This window comes from Aedes aegypti, chromosome 1, assembly GCF_002204515.2.
Source record: "Aedes aegypti strain LVP_AGWG chromosome 1, AaegL5.0 Primary Assembly, whole genome shotgun sequence".
NCBI lineage: Eukaryota > Metazoa > Arthropoda > Insecta > Diptera > Culicidae > Aedes > Aedes aegypti.
The window spans coordinates 170,782,831-170,805,750 of record NC_035107.1 but is presented as its reverse complement, the minus strand read 5'-3'; the positions used below and the strand labels follow the sequence as shown (position 1 = coordinate 170,805,750).

The window sequence follows — 22,920 nt, the reverse complement described above, 5'->3', positions numbered from 1 at the left end:
CGGCCAGTATCGAATCATGAAGAAGCGCGTAGCCGGAGTAGGCTAGCTCCACCATCGGGGACTAAGCCGAGTAGCATCGATCGTCACAAACCAGTTTTGGGTCGTCTGGGCGCCAGTGAACCGGAATTCATCCTCCAACTGGAATCGCTGGACCGACCTCGGCATCCAACTGGTCAACAAGGAGAGCTCGAACAGCAGCAGCGGAGAACGAGGCGTCGTAGAGCAACGAGCGTCCAGTAGAAGATCAACAGAGCTCTGACGCGAGGCCAGCCCAAGGGAAGTATGCGTCGTCGCACAGAAAGCTGTCCAAAGTCCCGGCGAGATGTTCAACCGCCAGTTGGGCAAAACCCTCCAACAGCGAACTAGCAGAACAGTTAGGCTGAGATTGAAGAAGTGCATGAGGACAGAAGTGCATGAGCACAGCCCTCCCCCGATGAAGTTGCCTGATGTAGTTCCGGGGGGGATCGAGGCACAGGAGCAGTAGGGAAAGTTTTTTAGTGGTTAAGCACGCCTAACGTGAGGCCCACACCGTGCCAACACACAACAGGCCTGGCTTTTAAAGCTTTTTTGTACCCTATTGTTGCCTAAAAATAGAAGATCGCGTAAGTGCAGCTGACCTAGCGATACTGGAGTAGTGACCACGAGCGGCCAATCAAGATCATGCTCAAACTCAAGCTTTAGAAATATTGATTTAAAAAGCCATCAGTGTTACTATTACTATAATACAGGGATATATTTGGACCTACTTAACCTTCCAGTAATGCAGTTTGCCATCGTCAGACCCACCGTGCTGCTGTTGTGAACAAAAAGTGAAGTTTTTTCATTTATCTTTGTTTTAGGGAACACATGCGAATATAAAGCGAAGTCATGCTGAATCAGTATTGTCCAAAATAATTTCAGGATACAAATTTTGATCGGTTTAAATGGCAACATTTGAAAAAAAAAAAGCTTTCAAGTCATAACTGTGAAAACATTTATGAAGCTGAAACGTTGAGTTGAAGCGTACAGACGGAAAAATAACAGAAAAACACATGCAATTTAAAGTTATTATCAGGGCAATCATTGATTTTTTTTCTAATTGCAGTCATACAAACGTTCCTTGGCATAAAAAACAAGACATCCTCACATACTTGATATCGATCTGAAGATTAAGACAAGACTCAAGACTGATCTTAACAAACAATAGTGTAAAATTGACAATAAGCGTCACGTAAAGCAAGAAAATTGTATCTCACATTTATATTTACATTTTTGGCAAATTTTCCGACAGTCCAACATGCTCCAGTGGCATATTTCAACATCACTTTCTAATGTGCTCATGTCCGTCATCATTCGACGGAAAATATAAAATAATGCAACTTGTTTGACCAATTAGACTTAAACATCGATTAACTGAGCAACGTGTTTCGCGAACTTGAATGCATCATTTACATTTTTGGTGAAAGGAATGAGTAGGGTTATGATGTATGCGTTTAATTTGAAATTGGTGCAAAGTTTTTCAATTTGGTTTTATCTCAGGAACACTTACTTGGACTGAAAGGGGTTCCATTTTACTGTACATTAATATTTACCGTTTATTCTCTCGTTCATAAAATAAAATAAAAACATAAATCATATTTTCTTCTAAACTGCTAAATTTCACAGTTTGGATTTATAAGTATTATAAAGTTTAGTCTTTTACTGTCATTTTTTTTTTTTTGTTAATCAATCTTTGATCTTTGATTATTTCTGAACTTGCACATTTGGATCGTTGTTAGAAAGCTACGAAATTGAGCTTTTGTTTGAGTGTATCTATTTTTATTTCTAATAACTAATAAGAGAAAATGATTCAAAGGTACGAGGAAATCTTCGAATGGAAATGTACATAGAGAACGCGTCGTGTTTAGGTTTCGGTCTCTGTGTGAGGGGTGGGTTATCCTACTATCGGCTTTCTCCGTCATTTTATACCTAACTGCTTGAACTCTATGGGTTTCGTTGTAGTCTGCAGTGCACTTCCAGAAGCCAACAAATAATTGCGAACATCAAGTACAAACTGCTTGATTGCTGACGTTGCAGTGAAGTTGCACTACTTCGCGAAGTTGAGCTAGCAACTTGCATTTCCTCAGAGTGAACGTCGGACGATATTCGTTGGGTGTAGAATTGGAAAATATCGCTGACCTGGTAAAAATCAAGCACACGGAAAATGTTTTTATGAATAGATGTTTTGAATGACCATCCGAGCTAGTTAGTGCATTTACCTCATTCCAGCCGTAACGATTTTTCGCTTGGACAATTGCCTCATAAACTGAACTCGGTTGAAGTCCACGGAGAGTAAATGCCATGACGTGGGTTAATGGCTCTGTGATGGGCCTTGCAGATGGAGTGAGTATTACGTCGTGCCATCGCCCTGGTTGTTGGAATGTTTCATTCATCTGATAATGATATTTAAGAATAGTTTTAATAGTTTAAGGCAAATCACATGCACATCAGTATAATAAAACCAAAATATTCCCATTCATAATGCTTATATATTCTAAAACTAAGAAATGAATAATATATGATATGTATTTTTACGTACCATCAGTTTTCGATACAAAAGTCGCACTTCCAACAGGGGTGGATAGCTTTCTACCTTCCAGGTCAGATTATAGCTGTCCGGTGATCGACTCCATGGTGGTGATACAAACTCAGCGGGTCCTGGTCGACCAGATACTTCCATGTATTTTTTGGATCGGCCAAGTGTATTGTCCGCGACACAACTGGAAAGAAAAATGTCAATAGTTTTTTTTGTTAGTTGTGTACAATTTCTGCTAAATTCATTTTATCTTAGTGTTATGAATGAGTCATGAGTTTATGCAGGAATCCTTGGATGAGTCGATAAAGATATCTAGGGAGGAACCCTACTATGTTTTTAATGTAATTTTGGATTGATCTTGATTGAATTGATCCATGAGACCTGTGTCGACAAACTAAGACTGTTCCGCAATACATGTGGGACGGTGGTCATTACAAAACTATTTTAGTGTCTAACAGGGACCTGAGTCGCAAACCAAAAACACATGACTGCATATGCTGGACTCACTTGCGTCTACAAACATTTATAGTACAGGGTATCCGCAAATTATCCGAACAGCAAAATATTGAACAGATGGTCTCGCATTGAAAACAATGAAAAATCGATGTCCATGTACCTTTTAGAATACATCTATGTGTTAACACAAAATAAAACTTTAAAAAATTTCGAAATGATTGCTTGTTACTGAGGTAGGCTAATTTAAATTTTTTGGAGACGTTTTTCCTGAGAACCGCTAGTTATACTGGAGATGTGTTATCCCTAAAATCTAAAAGAGATAGATCCAAATGTCCTATTATTATTTGAAGTATCCTACAACTTAATGGCTTCAAGTTAGACTGGAAATAGAAAATTAAACAATTCAAATCCAGTGGATTCTATTGACATTTCACTTCGTTATAAATCTCGAAAAACATCTCCCTTTAAGACACCTCAATACATTTGGCTTGGTTTCGCAAATATTTGAAATCGGAAATGTGTCAAACTTACTTCTTAAGAATATACTAAGCCATTGTTTAAAACCTAGGGGCCCAGATAGCCGTAGCGGTAAACGCGCAGCTATTCAGCAAGACCAAGCTGAGGATCGTGGGTTCGAATCCCACCGGTCGAGGATCTTTTCGGGTTGGAAATTTTCTCGACTTCCCAGGGCATAGAGTATCTTCGTACCTGCCACACGATATACACATGCAAAAATGGTCAATTGGCATAGAAAGTTAATAACTGTGGAAGTGCTCATAAGAACACTAAGCTGAGAAGCAGGCTTTGCTCCAGTTGGGACGTAACGCCAGAAAGAAGAAGATTGTTTAAAACCATGCAAGAATATTGAATTTATTATGCTTGATTGTATAGAGCCATGCAAGGAAATAAAAACGCGATGTGTCGCCGACGTAGTGGTTGTCCTTCACTGCACCAGCCTCCATTGGAAAGTCTGCCTGTTCGTCAGCATTCAAGTTTTTCACAAACTGTAGTGAGCACGGCGAGCAGGATGCACCAAATGTAGCTACATCCATCACAAATACTTGAGCTAGCAACGAAGGATGGAAGCGCTGTGCTTGGCGATCTTCGGGACGGATCAATACCTGGTGGAACATCTCCCCCATATCTCCACTAATGGCCACTTTTCCCTGACGATATCTATTTATCACTACCAGGAATTAAACGAGCAGATCTGGTCCTTTTAATAGCATCGAATTGAGAGATAGCCCTCGCGCCAAATTGACAGATACCCCTCGATGCCTTTCCGTCTGTGGCTCTCCAGAATGAAGGAGGCAGTGATGACGTTGCTGACAGCCATTTACGCCACATATTAGGACTTTGCTAGGCCAGCGTCCATGTGGATACAAGCATCTTTTACATATGTCCATGTGGATACAAGCATCGCTCACCATCTTCCAATGATGAGCAAGATGTTTCTGCTTTAACTAGTCGCAGTCCTTCGGTTTGTAACCATTGGCTTTGCAGACCACACACGGACGATCCAATTTGCTCGCGGAAGCAGTGACTTGATTCGTCCTTACTGCGTCATTCTAATCGTCTACTATCGGAAAAGTGAGGGTTCACACAGGTTTTTTTTTCCTTCTTACGCTCATGTTTCTGGCAGCTAGAATCCCTCACCGTTGTGACACTACTGGCCGCTGTGACCAACACGTTTATGTAATCTGCAATGGCTCGTAGATCTGCAACCAGTACATGCTGCTTGTAGAGTGCCCAATCCAACTTGATATTTGCAGGAAGCTTTTTCACAAGTTCTTACAGTAGTATTGGATTAGAAAGATGCATCTATCGCCTCGTACTTACAAGATGAAAGCAAAGGTTTCTTACTGCCAGTCCTAAGTGTTCATCACCTCGCCCGCTGGATGAAGCAAAAAAAACAGCTTACGACCCATCTGGCGTCACCCTTCAGACTTCGCTGCAAACGCATCAATAGTTTTCTGCATCAGTATATCCACACATTTGTGTCGATGTCTCCAAACTACTGCAGAACATTGGCCACTCTGCAGGATTTCCAGAGAATGATATACAAGGCCTGACTGTGAAGAGGTGTTTGGGAAAGACAAACCATGATAGGGGTTCACATACGAACCATCACTCGAAGCTCGTGGCAGCACTACGGCAGGCTCCATTATATTGGCTGCTGAACTTCTTGGAGTAGATTGCTGCAACGGTATTGGCTGCACCAGAGACGATGTTATTGTTTCCACTGGCAAACTGATATGTGCCATCATCTCAAGAGAGATGAGGTCCTTATACATCAAGCTGAAAGTGCACAAGAAGTTTTGAAAACAATGGCCACTGGTCGCTGTTTGCCGCTTGCGCTGAACCTAGGTGGTGGATGACGTGAGCCCAGTGGGGGCAGTTCCCTCAAGATTGGAACTCATGGTTGTCGCTCCTTGTTGCTGATTCATCCATTCTTGAACCTTGTCTACGCCATGACGGACGTTGCTGTGGCTTCTAGAAACGCTTCTGGTACTTATTCCGTCGTCATCTTCTTCTAATCGAGCTTGCAGCAGCTGATACTTCTTATCAATGAACTCCTTCTCCAGTACCATTAGATCGGCAATGGCTTTTTCTCTCCTTTCCTTTTCCAGTTTCATTGCCGTTCCCTACATATCTTTCTCCTATTTTCCCCTCTCTGCCAGTCATTTCGCAAGCAGCTCTCGTTCTTCCGTTAGACGTTGCATGTCGAGCCTCAATTTGGCTTCCCGTGCACTAGCTGTTGTCGATACTCACGTTGCAGGCGATGCCGAATAAAAAGCACAGCTATACGTTCTGCTTTCAACGGCAACTCCGGCGCATTTGAAATGGTACCAGTGCACACTGTAGCCGTTGCTGAAAAAACGTGATCGAAATTGTTTTGACCTTGAAAACATGATTTTTGCACTATAGTGTCTTCGGGAAAGTTTTTCCATGAAATAATCGCTATTTTATGAAAGCGTCAATTTGGTGATCAATCCACCTAAAAGTGAGAAAGAAATATTATTTTTTGTATTTATGAATTTAAAAACCAATTTCTTTCGGGAGAGTTGAAGGTAGTATCAAAAGAAACAACTTTGCTGAAGACACCATATGCATATCTTTTGATTTTCATGTACATTTGTGGAGTTTTTCGTGGAACGCCCCTGAAAATTTCTCTGTTTATCATAACTTGTTTGGATGATTTTGTACAATTTTTAATTGTTCTAATATTATTTGTTATTTGCAAAAACGCATAACTTTTTCAAAGAGAGCATATTTTTATCTCTCATACTTTTCGAGTTATTGAAGGTATTATATAAAATTTTGCACTTTTTTGACACTAAAAATCATTAGGTTGCGCACATTTCCGCATTCTGAAACTTGCTCATCCAATGGTTTGAAACTAATACTATTAAATGCAGAGAAAGCCAGTCGAGGAGTCCTCTCCACTTCCACAAGTAGACATTGGGAGTTTGAATATGGGAAAGGTTTGGGTAAAGGATTCGTTTTGGTAAACAATAAATATATAATTTGAAATGATTGCGCCTAACCGGATTCGTTATATTACTCGATAAAAGCATCAAACGCCGAACAAGTATATGTCGTTCGCCCCACAGGAGCAAGCGACAAGATCAAAGGATCAAACACTTCTAACGCGATCCGCGATACTATTCCACCGTGTTACGCGAACGACGCGCGACATGTTTGATCCTGCCCTCGTCGCCCGCCCCCGCAGGAGCAAGCAACAAGGTCGAAGGAACAAACACTCCCGTTTGAGGGGACAATCATAGTAGCCATCAAATTTGATTTTTAATATGATTCCATGAGTCGATATCGAGTAATGGAACATCGACTCATGGAGGTTTAACTGTAATATTTCTCACAATTTTACATCTCAATTTGTCCAAATTGACTTTTGTGTCTACGACCTTTAGGTTTTTTCAAAACACCGTCGGCTGGTTTAAGCCATAATAGACAAAACAACCCTAGTTGCGCAAGTTAAAATAGTTATATTATCTAATTATAGCTATGGTAACATTTATATACTGCTTGAGAACAGTGTGCCCAATTTTTTTTGAGTGTTTTTGCAGGTTTTTACGATGCTATTGCGTATTTTTACTATGAACTATGTTGAAATTTTTAGGTAAAAACTTCAGATTAAGTATTCTCATAATTCCATTCAGCGTTATTTTTTTATTTGCTCAAAAGTGAAAAATGGCCTCAGGAATCAAGCCAAGTACTCAGTTTCGGACATTTTTTTTTTTTTCATATTAACGGTCTAGTGGGGGGCCGTGCGGGTATATTCGGTAGTCGTTCCATAACACAGATTTCCGCTGGTCATTTCGATGCCTAAAAAACATCCCAATACCATATGATTCGTTCATAAGCCACGTGGTCATTAATGAGAGGAGGGGTGGAGTGCCCAATGATCCCGATCCACACAGAAATTTCAAAATTTGTGTATAGGCAAAATATCCCTCGTGGTAGGGGATTTGAAAATCCTTAAAAACATTCCAATGTTTTAAGGTATATCTTAAAGATTTAGAAGTCTTTCAAGGGGTTTTTTTCGAAGACCATATGAGCAATTCTCGTATGGTGAGGGTCGTGGGTTCGAATCCCACCGGTCGAGGATCTTTTCGGGTTGGAAATTTTCTCGACTTCCCAGGGCATAGGAGTATCTTCGTACCTGCCACACGATATACGCATGCAAAAATGGTCATTGGCACAGTAAGCTCTCAGTTAATAACTGTGGAAGTGCTCATAAGAACACTAAGCTGAGAAGCAGGCTCTGTCCCAGTGGGGACGTAATGCCAGAAAAGAAGAAGAAGAATGAGCAATTCTCGCTGAAACCAGGCCGCCATCGGCACCCATTGTTAGAATTCCAATTTTATGTGATTGATCACTAGTTTTCGATAAAACTTGAGGGTGGTCCTTTCGCACGGTGTGCCAGAAACCGTTATTAACGCAAAAAAATGTCCAAGAATTTGGCAACCACCATTCGAAAGATATAGTATTCAAGCATCTCCTCCGTGAATTTGAAAATATTTTAACGAGGGAATTGAAAGTTATCGTGATTTGAAGGTTTTGAGCTGTTTTGCAAGGGATTTTCACATACTTCACAATTTTCCCCACGTGCATCATTATTAATTTGTTAACAAGCCAAGTAACCATCAGCTTTACATTAAGCATTCAAAACATATGATATCTAAGCATCTTCTCTGAAAATTTGAGATGATTTATTCGAGGAAATTTAAAGTTACAATGATTTGTAAATATATAGTTACAATTGTTGTAAATATATAGTTGACTACACACTAGTTGACTAGCATTTTCGAAATTAGTTTGAGAAATCTTTATCAAAAGACAACATAACAAGAGTATATTGAAGTTTAAAAAAAGCGAATTTTGAATATTTTGGGTTATGGAATAAATGTATTACGTGTTACCATCTCTGAGGAAGCCGTTGCACAGTGGTCCAGATAGCAAGTTTACGCGGACATGAACTTTTCGACGTCATTTTGTGGTTTTAGAGTATAGGTTGCTTCCCAAAAATGTCTCGAAATTAGTTGTACTACAATTCGTACGAAAGGGATTTTTTTTTCTACACTAATCGCAATAGTGTCCTATACGCCAACTTTTTTATGTTAATAGATAGCAAGTTGGTATATTCAGCAAAGTTGTAGCATATTTCAATACAAAAAACTTTGTTGAACAAACTTTTTCTCTATCTCTTATACTTTCTGAGATTATTGACTTTTTATAAAAAATATGAAGAAAATCATTTTTTCACTCATAAGTCATTTATTTACAAATTTTAGCAGCCTACTATGTTCTACAAAGTTTTTGGTACTTTTATATTCTACAACTTTGGTGAATATACCACAGTTGTGTTTCTTCTGGTTTTTTTATTGCAGGAGATATTAATTTAAAATCATACCGTATTACAGGCCAAATAACTCGCAAAGATGCACTTGAAAATGAACCTACCTGTCACACCGTGGCTCTACACCCCTTAAAGAGTATTTGAAATTTGGTGAATATATTATGTTTATATATATTTTTAAGACTATTTTCAATGACGGGTGATTTGCAATTAAAACACATTAATTAGTTATCTTTTTTTATAAAACACACCAAAGTCATGGCCGCCGCGATTCAGCATGAAATAATCAACACCTGTTTAGATTTTGTAGAGTGTACTATATTTGTTAAAAAGCATAATTTTAAAACTTTTTCAATAATTCTTGCGCTTCTTCGTGCAATTTCGAATTCTTCTGTGCGATTCGACGATTTGTCAGTGAGATCACTGAATCTGATGTGAGTAGCAATCGCAATTGTATTTTTTTGACATGGTTACTATGACTTATTAATACGACTTTAACTACTGTAATAATTACTGCTATACATAAATCAAAGACTCAAGATAAATAAATTGAATGCCTCTCAACTCTTGCAACATATTACCATTTATGACTTTTAATACGGCATGATTTTAAATTAAAATCTTCTTTGGAACATTATGTCAGGAAGAAGAAGAAGAAGACGATAAGAAAACGAGAAGAAATACAACTGTGGTATATTCACCAAAGTTGTAGAATATAGCAGTACCAAAAACTTTGTAGAACATAGTAGGCAGCTAAAATTTGTAAATAAATGACTTATGAGTGAAAAAATGATTTTCTTCATATTTTTCATATATACAGTCAAGTGTAGAACTAGCCCTCGTGCGTTAAAATACACTCAAATAAAGATTTAAAAAAAAAAAAAAAAAATATATATATATACTAGTGGTCCCGGCAAACTTCGTTTAGCCATCAAGTAGGCTGTTGAAAACCACTACGAATCGTCCCATACAAAATGACAGTTCCGTTCACGCACGTTTTTCCAACTTTCCCGGTGAATATCCTGGGATTATTATACACACAAACACGTCGGAACCCTTGACGAACAAAACGGAGGTAGAATCATTCAAATCCGTTGACCCGTTCGTAAGCCATTTCGTGACATACAAACACCATTCCATTTTTATTTATATAGATATACAGTCAATTATCTCAGAAAGTATAAGAGATAGAGAAAAAATTTGTTCTACAAAGCTTTTTGTATTGAAATATGCTACAACTTTGCTGAACATACCAACTTGCTATCTATTAACATAAAAAAGTTGGCGTATAGGACACTATTGCGACTAGTGCAGAAAAAAAATCCCTTTCGTACGAATTGTAGTACAACTAATTTCGAGGCACTTCTGGGAAGCAACCTATACTCTAAAACCACAAAATGACGTCGAAAAGTTCATGTCCGCCTAAACTTGCTATCTGGACCATTGTGCGTTGGAGTCGTCTGCACTTCCACAAGAAATCATTGGGAGTTTGGAAAATGGAAAGGGGTTATACTACAGGATTCATCTTGGTAAACAAAACGCATAATAACAAGAGTCCTAGAGATCATCGTACCATATTCACTGGTTACACCTCTCTCCAAACATAATAAAATCAACAAAATAATAAATGAAATAAAATAAAAAGTTATTCATTCTTATGTACAAAACTTGACTGACTTAATATGACGACTTTGATGACGAATCATTCAAAGATTTGATGATGCGAATCATGCAACACCAATCTGAAACGTAATCTATCAGTAGCTAATGGAAAAGTCGATACTTACAGTATCTAACAATTTAAGGATCTTGTGTTATTATGTAAAACTAAACCGAATATGGGATCTGTTGCATTTAAATATTTCAAAACATGAAACAAGGTTTATTTCGACAATAACCGAATACGAACTATTATTTGATCAAATATATAAACTTATCCCCTTCGGTGTCCAAATAAATTCTGTACAATCATATTTAGCCTATTAAGAACAGTTGCATAAAGCGATCTCACCAGTTGATAATCCATCCTCGACTGAGCAACAAGGAACCACTTTCAAATTGTTCAGGTTCACCAATATGCTTATTTGGGCCATAACAAATCACTGCCCAGCAAAACGCCGAAAATGAAAAAAAAAAATTAAAAAAATGAAGACATTTGCTTATGCTGTAACGAAGCACTGGCTTTCTTGAATGAAAGATACAAGTTCAATACAAATCTGTTAAGTTTATTTGTGTCGCAATGATATAATGCGTGCTGCGAACATTATTTTAGACCAGGCCTGCCCAACCTTTTTGGATCATTTTCTACATAAATTGATGGTGCGTTCGCAAGAACAGACCGATATGAACAAAATTAGTCTCAAATGAAAGCTTGGTAGTATATCTGTCTAATCCATGCTGAAAATTTTAAATTTGTATCAACCTCTTTGCTACCAACGCAATTAAGTCCAAAAAATGATCCGGCCCGCGGGCCAGACTGATTTTTACCTTTGCTTGCATCGCTAGTCAAGTGATTGATATAAATTTACAATTTTTAGCATGGATTAGTATCTGTCTACAACCAAGCTTTCATTTGAAACTAATTTTGTTCATATCGGTCTATTCTTGCGAACGTACCATCAATTTATGTCGAAAAAGAGCCAAAAAGGTTGGGCAGGCCTGTTTTAGACGATTGAAAAACAAATCTTAAAGATAGGTCCAAAACTAAAAAGTACTCCAGTTATGTCGTCTTTTGATAAAGTTCTATCAAACTAGCTGTGAAGATGCTTGACTGCTATATCTTTTGAATACTGAGTGTATATAGGACTGAACATTTTTATTTGTAAATTATGGACTTTAATATTGCAAAGCATTATATATAAGCTCTTATTTGAACTTCATAGAAATAATGGTAACTACACAAATCATTGTAATTTTTTATTTTCTCGAAGAAATTATCTCAAATTTTCAGAGAAGATACTTAGACATCATATGTTTTGAATACTTAATGCAAAGCTGATGGTGACTTGGCTAGTTTACAGATTGATAATGATGCACTGGTGGGGAAAATTGTGAATTACCGTAAAACGGGGTAACTTAGATAGTTTTTTCGAAGAAAACTTCAATATTTATGCATGCTGTTTCAAAGAATTACAATTTATATTTTTAAAACAAGTACTGACATCCTAGCTATCGATTGCACTTGATAGATTGCCAAAAGATTTATTCTGAATGGATATACAATTTTTCATATAATCGAAAGTCGGTTTTCTGTTCTGGGGTAACTTTGATAATGGAGTATGAATCGAACAAGATTGAACGAATTATGGAACATTTATAGGGCGTTGCATACCTCTAGGCGTTTAACGCTATATGGAAATTTCTGACTTAGATTACAAAAATGGCCCCAGTTTGTAAAAATGGTTTTCGCTAAGAGATTTGAGACCGAATTCATGTTCTACTATAATTAGGCTATCATGCGTAAGTGACGAACTCATTATGACTTTATCAAATAGTGGTCGTAGAACAGATTGTTTGTAAGCGTTGCAAAAATGCTAAAATCTTGTAAATTTTTAATATTTGCATAAAAATCCTCAAATGCTCTTGATTCCAACGAAAATAGCTTTGACATGAAGTCACATATTAATACTCTATACTTTTGCATTCGTTTTCCTTAACTAATTGACAGAAACTTCGTTATTTCGTTTAGTATATTGGGGGTCTCGCACTATCAAAGTTAACCGCTTTATCAAAGTTACTCCGTTTTACGGTATGTAAAAATTCCTTCCAAAACAGCTCAAAACCTTCAAATCACGATAACTTTCGATTCCCTCGTTAAAATATTTTCAAATTCACAGAGAAGATGCTTGAATACTATATCTTTCGAATGATAGGTGCTAAATTCTTGGACATTTTTTTGCGTTAATAACGGTTTCTGGCACACCGTGTTCGATTTTCTCAAATTGGTGGACCCCTCGTTCGCCAGCTAGCTGAACAGTTTGCGAAAAACCCATTTTTTGATAAATCTTGGGTATTTCTTCACGTGTTATGTCTAATATATCCTTTCGAATACATAGCAAACTTAGTGGCATCGTATAGAGAAATACACCTTTCATCTGAAGTTAAAACAAATTTGGCGGCCATTTTGAATTTGGCCGCCATCTTGAATTTTGTAAGAAAAATTGGTTTTTCACCATTAGCGCACCGCTCGTTTTGAATTCTGTGATCACCATCAGAAAGCTGAAGAAATATTATTTTTTGTTCAACAAAGAAACAAGTTTTCAATCATTGGTGTTTTATCCGAGTTGAGTGAAGAATACGAGTATTATTTTGAGTGATAAAATCTGGCGGCCATCTTGGATTTTGATGCCATCTTGGTTTTAAGCAGTAGAATAATTTTTTCACCTTGTTAGCACTCAACATGTCGAATTTAGAGGCTACCAACGAAAACAAGGTTATGTATACTCTTCTTCTTATTGTTTTTATATTTCCTAACGTTACGTCCCTACGGGAACCGAGCCTGATACTCAGCTTTGTATGCAGGTCATTGAACAGGAATTAACTTTTATAATGCAATTTTTTCTAGCAGTATAGTTTTTCGACACTCAGGAATAATTATCAAACAAATTAAATAAAGGAAAACCGTTCAAAAACATTGATTGAAATAAACAAACTTTTTTTTAGCATATGCGTTGTTTTAAAATGGAAATCTTAAGTTCTTGAGCAGAAAAATCCTTGATTTTCTGAGCCATAAAGTATCGTTTTACTACCGCCAAACATACATGTAAAAAATAGCGAAATTGCAAGATGAGAAGCAGGTGTTATTCTAATGTGAGTGTTATACCGAAACGCAGGTGTATAATTTTGAGGTTGGAAAATCCGGTGGCCATCTTGGATTTCGACGCCATCTTGGTATTTAGCAGTTGACTTCTTTTTTAACATCTTAGTGCTCATCATGTTGAATTATGAGGCCTTCGTTGAAAAAAAAAACACAATCAGATTCTTTCTTTCTTATCTTATCTCAGCTGTTCAACTGATATTTCATTTCTATCAATGGTTTTAGACCAAATAAATAAAAGAAATAATGCTATTTTCAACTCGAAGATATGCATAAGAATCATTCAGGTAGCATATAAGCGTTAATAAATCCTATTTGATGTTTTTTTAAAGCTAGTCAAGCTGAGTGACTGGCTCTGTTCCAGTAGGAACGTAACCTCAGGAAACAGAAAAGCAAGAAGAAGAATTAATGTAACGGTAACATTGAAATTCAACATGTATGCTAACAAGGTGAAAACTCATTATACTACTTAAAATCAAGATGGCGTCAAAATCCAAGATGGCCGCCAGATTTTTTCACTCAAAATAATACTCCTATTTTTCATCTGAATCGAATAAAACACCAACGATTGAAAACTTGAATCTTTGTTGTACAAAAAATTATGTTTGCATTGATTGCACTCGCCATATACGTCAAAATCGTGGAATATGATTTGGAAAATCGTTCATTGCATAGGGTAAATACCATTGCTCACCTATTTTTTGTAGCCTATCTTACGCAATTTTTCCTCAGCTTTCTGATGGTGATCTCAGAACTCAAAACTAGCGGTGCGCTAATGGTGAAAAATCGATTTTTCTAACAAAATTCAATATGGCGGCCAAATTTAAAATGGCCGCCAATTATTTTCAACTTCAGATGAAAGCTATATCCTTTCTCTATACGATGTCACTTAGTTTGCTATGTGTTCGAAGGGAAATATGAGACATATCACGTGAAGAAATACCCAAGATTTATCAAAAAATGGGTTTTTCGGGTTTGGGTTTTGGTCCTACATCGATGACCAACGGAAAGAAAGTGGTCTTCCATCAACCATGAACCTAGGTGAGAGACAAGTGTCTACTATACCCGACATTTGTGATATTTTCCGTCAACAATTCTCTGCTGTCTTCGTAAACGAGAACCTGAGTCCACAGCAAGTCGCCGAAGCCGCCTCAAATGTTCCTTTTTATCCAACTATCGGTCCTCATCCTGAAATTACGGTCACAACCATTGAAACTGCTTGTAAACAACTGAAGTCTTCCTCAAACCCGGGTCCTGATGGAATACCGGCCGTTATCCTAAAGAAATGTTGCACTTCGCTTGCCTTTCCATTGGCCGTTATCTTCAACCGCTCTGTTAATTCCGGATGCTTCCCTACTCCTTGGAAGAAATCATTTGTTTTTCCGATTTATAAAAAAGGTAAGAAGACTGATGTCGTCAACTACCGCGGAATCGCTGCTTTGTGTGCTACGTCGAAACTGTTTGAGTTAATTGTTCTAGACTTTCTCAAACATAATTGCTTAAAACTCGTCTCGGAGACCCAACACGGTTTTATTGAAAAACGTTCGACATCGACTAACCTTGTAGCCTACACGTCCTTTATTATAAAATCAATGGAAGCACGCAAACAGGTTGATTCCATATACACCGACTTCTCGGCCGCATTTGATAAAATCAACCACCAGATCATGATAGCTAAACTGAATCGTCTGGGAATATGCGGAAGTCTCCTAGCCTGGCTTCAATCTTATTTACTCGATCGAACTATGTCCGTTAAGATAGGCGATACTACGTCTTCTTCATTCCGTGTCACTTCCGGTGTACCGCAGGGTAGCCACATCGGACCCTTCTTATTCCTGCTCTATCTAAACGACGTCAATTCACTACTCAAATGTTTCAAATTGTCCTATGCAGATGATTTCAAGCTGTTTTATGAAGTAGTGTGTCATCAAGATGCCGTTTTCTTACAAAACGATCTGGATATCTTCACTTATTGGTGCACCTTGAATCGCATGTCTCTGAACCCTTCTAAATGCTCGGCCATCTCTTTTGGAAGAAAGCGCTCTCTAATCTGCTTTGATTACTCTATTGCTGGGGAGACTTTAAATAGAGTAACTTCGATCAAAGATCTGGGTGTTATTCTTGATAGTAACCTCAACTTTAAGGATCACATAAGCTATATAACAGCTAAAGCATCAAAGAGTCTAGGGTTCATCTTTCGTGCGGCCAAACGTTTTACAGATGTTCACTGTCTAAAAACGTTATACTGCTCGTTAGTGCGTTCCACCCTCGAATACGCAGTCGTAGTATGGGCTCCTTATTATAACAACAGCGTTCAAAGAATTGAAAGGATTCAACACAAATTCATTCGTTTTGCACTCCGTCATTTACCCTGGAATGACCCATTCAATCTTCCTAGATATGAAGATCGGTGTTCATTGATCGATCTTCCTTTATTGGAAAACAGGCGTAACATCTCCAAAGCATGTTTTATTGCTGATGTGTTACAGTCCCGTATTGATTGTCCTTGTGTCTTGAATTCATTGAACATTGATATTCACCGTCGTACTCTACGTTCGTATCAGTTTCTTCGTCTACCAACCTCACGTACTAATTATGGACACAATGAACCTATTGCCAATATGTCTCGTTTGTTCAATAAATGTTACCATGTTTTCGATTTTAATTTGTCTCGTTCAGCGGTAAAGAGAAGTTTTAGTGAGATTTTTCGAACATAGTAGGTTTATTTAAGGTAGAGTTAGCTTAATTTAAGAATTTATGTTAGTTTTAATTCATCATTTGGATTGTATTATTCTGTTGATGAGAAAAGATGAGAAGGTTTTGCGCCCATTTGAGAGAGAGCTAAAATGATAGCTCTACTCAAACGGGCTTTTCCCTTCTCCTAAATAAATAAATAAATAAAAAAAAAAAAAAAAAAAAAAAAAAAGTGTTCAGCTAGCTGGCGAACGAGGGGTCCACCAATTTGAGAAAACCGAAAGGACCACCCTTAAAATTTATCGAAAACTAGCGATCAATAACATAAAATTGGAATTCTAACGATGGGTGCTGATGGCGGCCTGGTTTCAGCGAGAATTGTTCATGTGAAAACGTTTTCAACCAAATATGGACGGTTCATACTACTTAATTGGTTACTAAAAAATAATCGTCAATTTTAAAGTCCCATGAAGGTTTGCAAGTCATCGGTTGCCACATAGGCCAAATCAGAATTTAATGGCGATTTTCTGAAACTATACCTGGATATGTGAACCTTTAATTTCAGCCCAACGAAACTGAAAAAGAATAAAACAATAATATTTACAAACTGGTTGAATTTTGGGTAGAAAACGTCCATAATTGATTTGCGAATTAAACATTTTGTAGGGGACATAACAAGGTAAACAAAGTAGAAAAAGTCAGTCGCGAATGTCTGACATATTCTCTGTCACAGGAGTTGGTCCGATTGGTTGACACATAAACATTTTGGGTTTTTCATACATAACCCGTTTGTATAACCCAGAGGTTCCCAAACTATTTAAGATCGTGGCGCCCTAAGCAATTTTCTGGAAATGTGCGGCGCACCAGTATAGAAAACGCTGGAGGTGAAAATTTTTATTTTTTTTTTTTTTTTTTTTAGTAAGATTTCTATAAACTTTGCGACCATTTAAACCGAATGCTAGTTTTACGCTGGGATTTAAGCACATGGTTTTTATAAGAACAGAAATCCCATATCGTGGAGCTAAAATATCTATGAGAATGAAAAAATATGTCTCTTATTAGGTCAACTGTGTAGATTTAAAGATAGCCTTGAAATCATAAATTAATTCCTTGTATAACTTCGAGTAACATTGGGATATTTAGCCTTCCGGTTAAATAAAAGGATAATTGTGAAAAACAATATTTGTTTATAAGTGATTATTTCACTGCAAAATATAATCAGCAATAATAATTTATTAATTGTCAGATTTAATCAACATATTTTTCAGTGAGAGAATGTTTATTTTTGAAAGAATGAACGTTTAGAATTTATTGCAATCAAATGCAAAAAGGCTGAAAACGGGATTGATAACATTCAAGAAATTCGATTTTAAATATTCAAAAGTCAAAGAAAAACTGGGTGTAGTGTATTAATCAAAATAAAAGTAATATAAGGGCTTTGATTTGGCAAAACTACTTTTTTTCTTAAAATCTTGTTAAATTTTGAAGAAATGGGTTTATAATAAACTTTGTTAACCGTCATTCGAAAAATAACTGTTCTAGGTCAATGGTAATGCTTCAAAATCCCAAATTATAGTCTACCACCTTTTTTACTTGTAAAGACCTGTTCATATAGTAAGGCTTATCAAACAAATCGGTAACAGAGCCTATACTAGCAACTGCGATGCACACTTTGCATAGCCAGAAAAGCGCTTTCAATATTTTCTAAGAAATTAATGATTGAATAACAGTTATTGAGTGTTGCCATGAAAGAGAATGTTCCGATAATTTTAGGTTAAGATATTTGACCATGTTAGCATAAGGTATTTTATTACGAATTAATGACAATCAGTGATCTTTTGAAGGTTTTCCAAAACCAAGATTTCATTTTCAAGTTTGTTATGAATCAATTCGCGGCGCACCTGGAGAAGTGCTACGGCGCACCAGGGCGCAGCGGCGCACAGTTTGGGAAGTACTGGTATAACCCATAAAGCACCAGTATGATTTCAAAATTTCAATTTCAGAATAATTGTTCTCTGCTATTCCAACCTATTTTAAGAATGTTGTTGCCGCTCTATAGAAACCATTTTTGTTTTGGGGAGATGCAAATAATGCTCATAAAAGCATAACTGTCCCATATGGAAAAAGTATGCATTGAGAAAACAGCGCTTATAGTTTAAAATTTGTCCTCTCATACAAATGTACATAATGTTCTATTATATTTTCGTTCGACGAAAAGTTTTTATACCAACTGGAGCGGGAATCGAACCCACACTTCGTGGCACCATACGCCCAAACGACTGACGCCGCTAACCGCAGGGCCACGAACCCCTCAATATATTTCTGCATGGCAGATTCATTTAGCTTTGCCGTACAGATAACTTATTTTGCTCCTATTGATCACTTAAAGATATAATATAAATATAATATAATAAATACGTTTGTGTTATTTCTTTTTTTTTAATGACCATAATGTCAAATCACGTTTTGCCAAACGACATTATCCCAAATGACATTATGTCAAATAGGGTAGAGCCAGTCGTTCGTGGTAATAGTGTTCCGTGGAGTAAACTCACCTGTAGTTGCCAAAATCTTCCTGTTGCACATGGCGGATAGAAAGCGTGTGTCGATTTCCTCTCGATGACATCGTCCGTCTATCGGTTGGTTGAATAGGAAACGAGTTTTGATACCAAGATACCTGTAAATAAAGTAGAAAGAAAACGTATTGAGCTATTATTGCTGTTTTGTTCTACTCTTAGATTTGATTGGGATGTTATTATTCTTTTGGCATTATAGCTTCACTAAGCCAAGGTCTGATTCTAAGTGTTCTAAGAGTATTCAACGCAGTGGATACTATGAACAGAATTTGAAAGTATTTTAACCTTCCAGTCGTGGCGTGGTTTGCCACCGTCAGAACCACCACGCTGCTGTTGCGAACGAGAAGCGAGGGTTTTTCAACAGTGTTGTACAAAATACAACTGCGCGACGACTGAAGTGGTAATACCTCGTTTCTAAATCTATGACATTTGGTCGAATGACATTTGGACGAATGACGTTTGGCCGAAAGTACATTTCGTCGAATGGACATTTGGTCGAAAAGGTGTAGTTGCTACAGAAAGCATGATATTTGGTGGAACCGACATTTCGTGGAAAGGACAGTATTCTAAATAGTATGGAATAGAGTTTTCAAATTTCCCGGGATTTGATTTCCCGGGAAACGGGAAATAAATTTGCCATTTCCCGGGAAATCCCGGGATCCCGGGAAATTTTCAAAAACATGAAAATAAAGCAATTTTGATGATTTTTTTTATTATTCGTATTTTTGATATATCTTTTATACCAGTAAACTTGTATGGTACCTACATTCTCTTTTTTGTAAGTAATTTATTTATGTTTCTCAAAAAAATCTATTGATTTTGTTGTGTACGCTAGGCTTCAGAACAACACAAATTATAATATTGAGTCCATATGGAGATTATTCTTGACAAATCGTATGAAGTTCAAATAATATGAACAGGACGGACTCGATTATATGGAATTCGATTTTCTGGACTTTTAGACTCGATTATCCGGAGTTTGTTCTTTGATATTTTTATTTTTGAAATTTTATGCATTGAGATAATTTGGTATTGCAATATACAATATGAACGGTTTTGCAACTTTGGATGTAGGTAAAAAGAGGGGGTTTGAAAAAGAGGTTTTTTGTATGCCGGTCAAAATAATTTCTTCCCAAGACCCCTAATGTTCCTAAAAATAACTTCTGGCTACGCCTCTGCATTATATAAATAAAACAACGAAAAATGATAATATTTAAGTTCTTTCAATGCCGATTTTATTTTTCTTTTAGTGATTCGATTATTAGTAAGATTCGATTATCCGGATTTAAAAAATCGATACAACGGATAATCGAGTCCGACCTGTACCAACATTAAATCAAACCTTTCAAGCACTAGAATAAAAACCAACTAGAGTCTAACGATAGAAAATGTGACGGTTAAATCCATGAAAACTTTATGAGCGTGCTCAATTCATGGAGGATCCCTCGAAAAATCCTGTATTTTGTATAGCATATAATCTATTTAGGAAAAAAAAACATATCGTCAAAGAACTATCCATTTTATCAACAACTATTTGATTACCAAAAAAAAAACAACAAATCAATATCGAAGTATAACTTGTGATCTAGTGAGGTCATTGGTAAGAATGATATGAAAAGTAAATTATATGATAGATTTGGTTTGAAAATGAACGGTCAATCCTTTTTTTTTAATAGAACTACCCGGGAAATACAGAAATCCAGGGAAATAAGGGAATCCCGGGAAACAGGAAATCATTTCCCGGGAAACGGGAATCCCGGGAAATGTTCCCGGGATTGAAAACTCTAGTATGGAAAATAAGTTTTACGTTTAGTCTCACCATCGAGAGTAGCATTTTGTCGCTAATATAGGAGTTATTGAATAATCAGTTTTGCCCGTTGTGCGATGCAAGGCGTTTGTCGTTCCTTCTTCAGTTCCAATATTTGTTGATTTTCTCGCGAATTTAGTGAAAATAAATGAAAATATTTAGTTTTTACAATGTTTGTGATATTACGTGAACGGTGTTATATGTAGATTCATAGTGCAAGCAATTTTCGGTATGGAAATTTGAGTTTTGGAAGTGGCTTGTTTCTTTTATTTTTCATCGGCCATTTTTCCACAATGAATCGATGGTGTTGCGAAAATAGATTTACGTGTGTGCGTTAAAAAAATCGTATCGGGTGAAATTGTACGTGTCACACCCACACGGGTGGCTGATTAGTGTTGAGTTTACTGCCGTGTATTACCTGAAGCTGTGTATAATATAAAATTCGCGATATGTGTTTCTTCGGTGATGTTTGCTGTGTGCGTGCTATTCACTTCAAATAAATTGACATTGTGTATGTTTCATTCGAGGATGTCGTTTTTTATGTTGCGTTATTTTTTATCCACACTGATAAGTTTTCACTCACACTAGTTTTACATACGGCATCATTGTTGCAATATGCGTGAGTTACGTGTAGTGCCAGAATGTTGGTGGTTTGTGGTCGTGGCAAGTGAATGGGGGGGGGAGTGATACAAACTATGCTTGTATGTTTTTATTTTCAGGTTGGTCGAGGCGGAGGAAGCATGATTACTTCGAACTGTTTTCTATGACTTTGCTCCGAGATGTTTATAGGTCGTTCCCGAAGTGCATGTCTCGGACTATTTGCTCTTGCGGTACCAGATGATGAAAATAATACTATAGTATTTCATAATTTAATATATTTATGTATGGATTTATATTCTAAAGGTTTTCAGATCTTCATTTGGATAATACAATGTTGTTATTCTGGTATGTATGTGTCAATTTTGACATTGGTTGCATCTGCACTTGTATACTATGGTAGCATGTAGTGAGACATCGCAATATGTATGTAGCGAACGTCTGATGGATCAAGGCTCAATTTCAATCTATGAAATTATTTACCCGCAAAAGAGTTAGGGTAGGTGTATCAGCTATGGACATAATGTTTTCCTATTTCGCCATACGCGATAATTAATTTGTTCTCAGTTTTTAGGGTAGTTTGATATCAAATATATTTTGCTGTTAAAACATTTAACAGTATTCAAAATGTGAAAGTTTTCGAGAAAATCACATATGGAGGAATAAGGGCCCGTAACATCATTTGGAATGTTATGTTAACATATAACATTTATATTGAAACATAAATAATTTTATATAACAATTAAATATCACTATGAATAACATAGAATGGGAAAGAAGAGGCATTATCAGGGCATCATTGGACTTACAACTAGGCAGAGGATTGGAGTGCCAATAGGAGAGATAGTGTAGCCCGTCCGCGTATTATACTTTTATATAATTTTACTTATTACTGTCCTAGCTATAACAAATAACTACATACATAACACAGTCTTAATGTTCATTTTATTTAATTATTATAGTTCAGGCGTGGTGTATTATCGTATTTCATTGGTTCCAGGAATATTATGAAGTCTGCGTACCGGAGACACCAATTTAATCAATGCTCTTTATCTTTCAGCATGTTCTTCTCTACAAAATGTATTTATTTCTGGAGATTGTTTTTGGAGATGATATTGAATCCATCACATTAATTGAAATAAAATCTATATCAATCATACATGTACACAATAAACATTTTTTTTTTCATTATATTCATTTCTTTTTTTAAAATGTTGGGAATTGGGCGGGTGCATCTGGGCATCATTGAAGTTGCAGCTGGAGTGGAGTGCGGGAGTTTAGGGGAATGTGCCGTAACATCCTTGTAGATGGGTGTATGTCTCCAACAGTGTAATGGATTTAAATCGACCTTCTTCTAACAAACCATCTCGTGGAAAGCTGGACAAGTACTGCGATTCTCATCATTCTATTTGTGTATTATACTGTTTTTCCTGCGGGTTTCGCGTAAGTATCTCTGCTTACGGGTCCGCCACGATATTTTTAATTCATGTATTTTTTTTTCAGTATATATCAGCAACATAATAGCAGGTGGCCGTGGAC

The 22,920-nt window shown here is 36.8% G+C and overlaps 1 protein-coding gene across 1 annotated transcript in view; it reads right to left on the bottom strand.

Annotated features, from left to right (window-relative positions):
• Window positions 1–1,686: 1,686 nt before the first annotated feature.
• The window catches only part of LOC5567765 (neurotrimin), a 409,923-nt gene continuing 388,689 nt past the window's right edge, over window positions 1,687–22,920 (bottom strand). The window contains exons 7-10 of the mRNA XM_001657614.2: window positions 18,957–19,078; window positions 2,558–2,738; window positions 2,238–2,411; window positions 1,687–2,157 (exon numbers count right to left, since the gene is read on the bottom strand). Coding sequence (XP_001657664.2) covers window positions 1,963–2,157; window positions 2,238–2,411; window positions 2,558–2,738; window positions 18,957–19,078 — 672 coding nt within the window. The 3' untranslated portion in view covers window positions 1,687–1,962. The remainder of the gene's footprint in view (window positions 2,158–2,237; window positions 2,412–2,557; window positions 2,739–18,956; window positions 19,079–22,920) is intronic.